The sequence below is a fragment of the Trifolium pratense genome, linkage group LG1 (assembly GCF_020283565.1).
Source record: "Trifolium pratense cultivar HEN17-A07 linkage group LG1, ARS_RC_1.1, whole genome shotgun sequence".
NCBI classification, from domain to species: domain Eukaryota; kingdom Viridiplantae; phylum Streptophyta; class Magnoliopsida; order Fabales; family Fabaceae; genus Trifolium; species Trifolium pratense.
Genome location: NC_060059.1, coordinates 33468244 through 33473446, shown reverse-complemented (window position 1 = coordinate 33473446; position 5203 = coordinate 33468244). Strand labels below are relative to the sequence as shown.

The 5203-nt window shown below is 30.6% G+C and overlaps 1 protein-coding gene across 1 annotated transcript; it reads left to right on the top strand.

Annotated features, from left to right (window-relative positions):
- The first annotated feature begins 3140 nt into the window (after positions 1-3140).
- LOC123884016 lies at positions 3141-4662 on the top strand. The gene has a single exon (XM_045933006.1). It carries the CDS (start codon positions 3364-3366, stop codon positions 4279-4281), a length of 918 nt encoding a protein of 305 aa, XP_045788962.1. The 5' UTR covers positions 3141-3363; the 3' UTR covers positions 4282-4662.
- Positions 4663-5203: the final 541 nt, after the last annotated feature.

The following is a 5203-nucleotide window of genomic DNA, read 5'->3' as shown; positions in this document are numbered from 1 at the left end:
GTTCGTTTGATTTGGACACAGAAAAAAAAAACCCAATTTTTCACTACCTTAATCTCATTTTTCACTACCTTACATCAACTCACCGAAACCATTCTACCAGGAAAATGGTTTCAGAGTACAAATCTCTGAAACCATTTTACCAGCTAAATGGTTTCAGAAGCAAACACAATTAATAAATTACTCACTAAAACCATTCTACCAGTAAAATAGTTTCAGAGTACAACTATGTGCAACCATTCTACAAGCTAAATGGTTTCAGAAGCAAATAACTAATAATCAACTTACTGAAACCATTCTACCAGCAAAATGGTTTCAGATTACAACTCTCTGAAACCATTGTACCAGATAAATGGTTTCAGAAGCAAACACAATTAATAAATTACTCATTGAAACCATTCTACCAGTAAAATGGTTTCAGAATACAACTATGTGCAACCATTCTACCAGTAAAATGGTTTCAGAAGCAAACATTAGTTTTTAATTACCGTTTTATCTCATTTAATTAACTAAAAATAGTTTCAGGTCTCCAAAAATTTCATAAAATATACCAAAAGTTCCAGAATATTATCTACTATTTTCCTGGTATAATGGTTTCAGTGAGTTGGTTGAGTGGTGCGTGTTAAATTACAACACACAAGTAACGTATTTAGTAGACAAAAAATGAGATTAAGGTAGTGAAAAATTGCATTTTTTTTTCGGTGTCCAAATCAAACGAACCAAGTCTCTATTTGTAGAAAAAAAAAATTATGAATTTTGGTATAAAAAAAAAATAAAAAATTAATTTACAACGAAATAATTGAGTTTAAATTATTAAATGAACAAAAATCACGTCCAGCCAACCATTGTGTGACACGTGTCCTACTTTTAAAAAACAAATTTTTCTCTCTCCAGGGTGTAATCCAGTGTGGTGCACGCGCTGGAATCGGATGGATTCGGATGATCTGGGCTGTCGGATTGATCAGACAGTCTTGATGAGATCATATGTTGGCTGTCTGATGGAAATCAACGGTCTGTAACCATGGTCCTTCGGTACGCGCGCGACACTGGATCAGCGTCTATTAATGAGTATTTTGGTTAATTAATTAAAAAGAATGGGTATTTTGGTCCAATCGAAAAGGTGCACCTTGCTAACTTAGACCTAACTAGGGTCTAAGTTAGAAAACCCCTATATATATATATATATATATATATATATATATATATATATATATATATGTGTGTGTGTGTAAAAATAATTGAATAATAAAAAAAACACGTTTAAACTCAAAAGGCAAAAGCTACGTATTAGTGTATATGAGTTTTGTTGCTATAATCTTTAGGTAACATAGAAAAAAGAAAATTAATTACCTATTTTAATTATTTAACTGATATAATTATTTATTGGTCATGGATAATTCATGAATGTGGTGTGGGTGTATTTATAGATGCCAATTGGATGAGAATTGAGCAGAAGTAATACTCCCTATTTTACTATCTAAAATATTTTTCATCCTCATCTCATTCACCGCCGGTTTAGAAAGTATTATTCTTGCACCCTCATTCTCATCTTCGAACCTTCACCAAGAGACTTTCTCAATACTCATTCTCATCCCCGCAGAAAAAATTCATCTCCTTCATACTTCCAAATAGAACAATCATCATTTACAGATTAAATTGACATTCATACGTGTATTAGTCAAAAACTCAATCATAATGTAAATATATTACTGAATCTCTCTTGGTTATACTAATCACACATCCACTAAAATTTGCATTCAAGATCTCACAATTTTGCGTAAATTTCAAATAATATTTCTTACTTCGTCAGCAAACAAAAAAGAAAGTTCAATTAAGTTGTGTATGAAAGACCAAACAAACTATTTACTCTAAATATCTGACCATTCTAATGATGTTCCAAAAAAGACCACATTATTCCTATAAAATTTCAATACTAAAGTAAAAGTGGAATATATTAGGCCCCTTAACTTATGAAAACAAAAAACTATATATGGATTAAACGGAAACCTAATTACTAATCATATCAGCAAAGAAACAAAACAAGCAAAAGCACTTCCTTTTGTCTTCCTCTTCAACTTTTTCTTCTTTTGTCAGCTCACTTCTCTTTATTTCAACGGTTATTTTCTCAAAACTTGAATAACAACAACAACACAAGCAAAAGAATTTCCTTTGTCTTTCTCTAATTTTTATATTATCTTGAATGAATAACAACAATATCTTTATTTTCAACAGTAATTTACTTAAAATTCGAATGATCACATTTTCTACCAACATGCTTAATTAGATTGGCTATCAAACATATATGTATGATTGTGTGTGTGACATGTGGCAAAAATAAATTCAACTATTGAAATTTAAATTTAAGTATTTGACAAATAAAAAAAGGAAAAAAAAATAAAGAACCGAAAATGTTTCCATGTTCCTCTCATCGCCGTCGCAGCCTCTCTTCGTCTGTTCCAACAGTAACACTAATGAACAGTCAGATTGATGTCTTTCAAATTAGTCGTAGTTAGAGGTATATACGGTTCTAAAAACAAAGATAAAGAGAATAGAGGAACAAACACAACAATATTTTTTACCCAATGTTGTCCAAATTGGCTTATGTCTTGGAAGAGAATAATGCTCTAATTCACTATGAATTTTACAAAAAATGTAAAAAAGTTACAAGAAATTAATTAACTTCAAACAAACCGTAAGTACAACCAAATTCATCCAATCCAATCCAATAAATACTAAAAGGGGAGATTTAAGAGTTCAAACTCAAACTTCAACTTAATTATCAAATAGAATTCAAACTCAAACTTCAACTTATCAAATATTTTAATCATCTTCTACTTATCAAACTATTTACTCCATCTTTTAATTGGACTTAGATTTGCTATAGTAATAAAAATACAAAATTCTACACAATAATCGATCTCGACTGTTAGTTTAAAATCAGACGATATATATTTCATATGTACTAAAATAATTTCAACACTTATTGACATTAGACGGCTGTGACCGTAACCATATTGCCGCATACAATCTTTTTCCCTTTAAATTTGGCCCACCCATTATTTCTAGAGAGCTTAGACTAATATATATAGCTTGCAAATAATAAAACCAAAATTAATTTTATAAATAAAAAGGTGTGCCCCTATATGACCAAAATTTGTACAACAGTCAGAGATCTTGTCTCTTGTCTCTACTTCCTAGCTCCCTTAACATAGGATTTGTCCTCTCTACTTTTGGTCTCTCTTCTATCATTTCATCCCCTTATATATAACCTCATTCTTCAATTCAATTCAATTGTCACCTACTCCAAACTAAAAATTGAAATTGATAACTTCTACATAACACATCAAATCCAAAAACAAAAACAACATGATGATGGAAAAAGAAATTATGGTGGCAGTTCCTTCAATAGATTTCAATTTCAACAATAACTGTTCTTCGCCTTACATCACAGCCCCTTCATCTCCCCAACACTTCCCCAACAACTTCTTCAAACATCATGATCAACCCATTAACACCAATAATCAAGAAGATGAAGATTTTGAATTCACCCATCTTCAAAGATCTTCTCTTTCTGCTGATGAACTTTTCCATGCTGGAAAAATTCTCCCTCTCAACCTCATTTCACCTTCTCATCCTCATCATGAAACAGAGCAAAAGTTAGTACAAAAACTTCAACAACAACAAGAACAAGAAGATGAAGAAAATTTATCACAACATCAACAACAAAACAAGCTTTCTGGTAAAGAAAGATCTTCATCATTTTCATTTCCATCTTGTCGCAAAAACACAAAATATTCCAAACTCATTGAAGAAGTTGAAATTTTTTCACAAGAAAAAGACAAAAGTAGTTCAAAAAACAACAACCTTAAACAATCCGAAACAGCAACAGTGTCATCATTTTCATCATTCTTGTCAACAATTTCAATTTCAAAAGGGTATTATAGAAAATGGAGAATCAAAGATTTTCTTTTATTTCGAAGTGCATCAGAAGGAAGAGCTTCAGACAAAGATCCTTTGAGGAAATACAGAGTGTTGTCTAAAACGACAGCGTACGAGGATGTTACTGGTTCAAGTTTCCGGTCTGTTGAGAATTCCGGTTCGGTTTCTAAACGGAGAAAACCGGTTTCGGCTCATGAATTGCATTATACGTTGAACCGGGCTGCTTCTGAGGAATTGAAGAGGAAAACTATGTTGCCTTACAAACAAGGTTTGTTGGGTTGTTTAGGATTTAATCATGGTATGAATCAGATTAGTGGAAGATTTGGATCTTTTGAACGTTCATAATCCAAGACAACTCTTCTAAATCTTCTTTGTAATATATTTTTTTACCGGGTGCAAAGACTAATCATTCGATCTTGTGAGATCTAAATGAGCGATAAACTCTTACTAAGAGTTTTGATGCTGTTACATGCTTAAATTAGAGATTAAACTCATAACTTTGGTTAAGCTAGAATAGATTCATATTATCTTCTTTATAATATTGATTATTATTATTTTGTGACAAATGTTTTTTTTTTGGGTTATTTTGTGACAAATGTTAGTAAATTAATAGTTGAATTAACTTCTCAGGTTAATATCATGGACTTCATTTTTAGAACTCTTTTGGTGTCTTTTTGAGTTGTTTAATCGAGACTAATATTTTTTATTTTACAAGAATATTATTTACCATGATTAATTGATCGCTGTTAGCTATTTATTGATTTTTTTTAATGACAAATAATATTATATATAATAAACAAATAAATAAGATAAAATTCAGAATACAAAGGAATATCAGAAGTACACTCTGCCAACACCTAATTAGCTATTTATTGGTTAATTAGCTAATTAGTTTCCTTAATGCACTTATGTTGCCTGCACATCTTTCTTTCTTTTTTTGATAAATTACGTTGCACACATGTTTGACATTTCTCACTTACTACCACTCAATAATCATAAATATTTCTATAAATCTTACAAATATAATAATTTATTCAAAAGGAGACATTTTCTTGTGTTTTTTTATTTGGTCCATTGTATTTGGCCGCTTAGTTTTTTGTTAGTACACAGGAAATGTTTACCTTTTGCAAATAATCCATCTAATTTCAACCTAATCATGTTATTGTCAAGGACAATAACAAGTTTATGTAGAAAAAAGTACTACATTAACAAGTTTTAATTTGTCAAAAGACATGTGTACATGAATATTCCTTTGGTGGAATAAAAT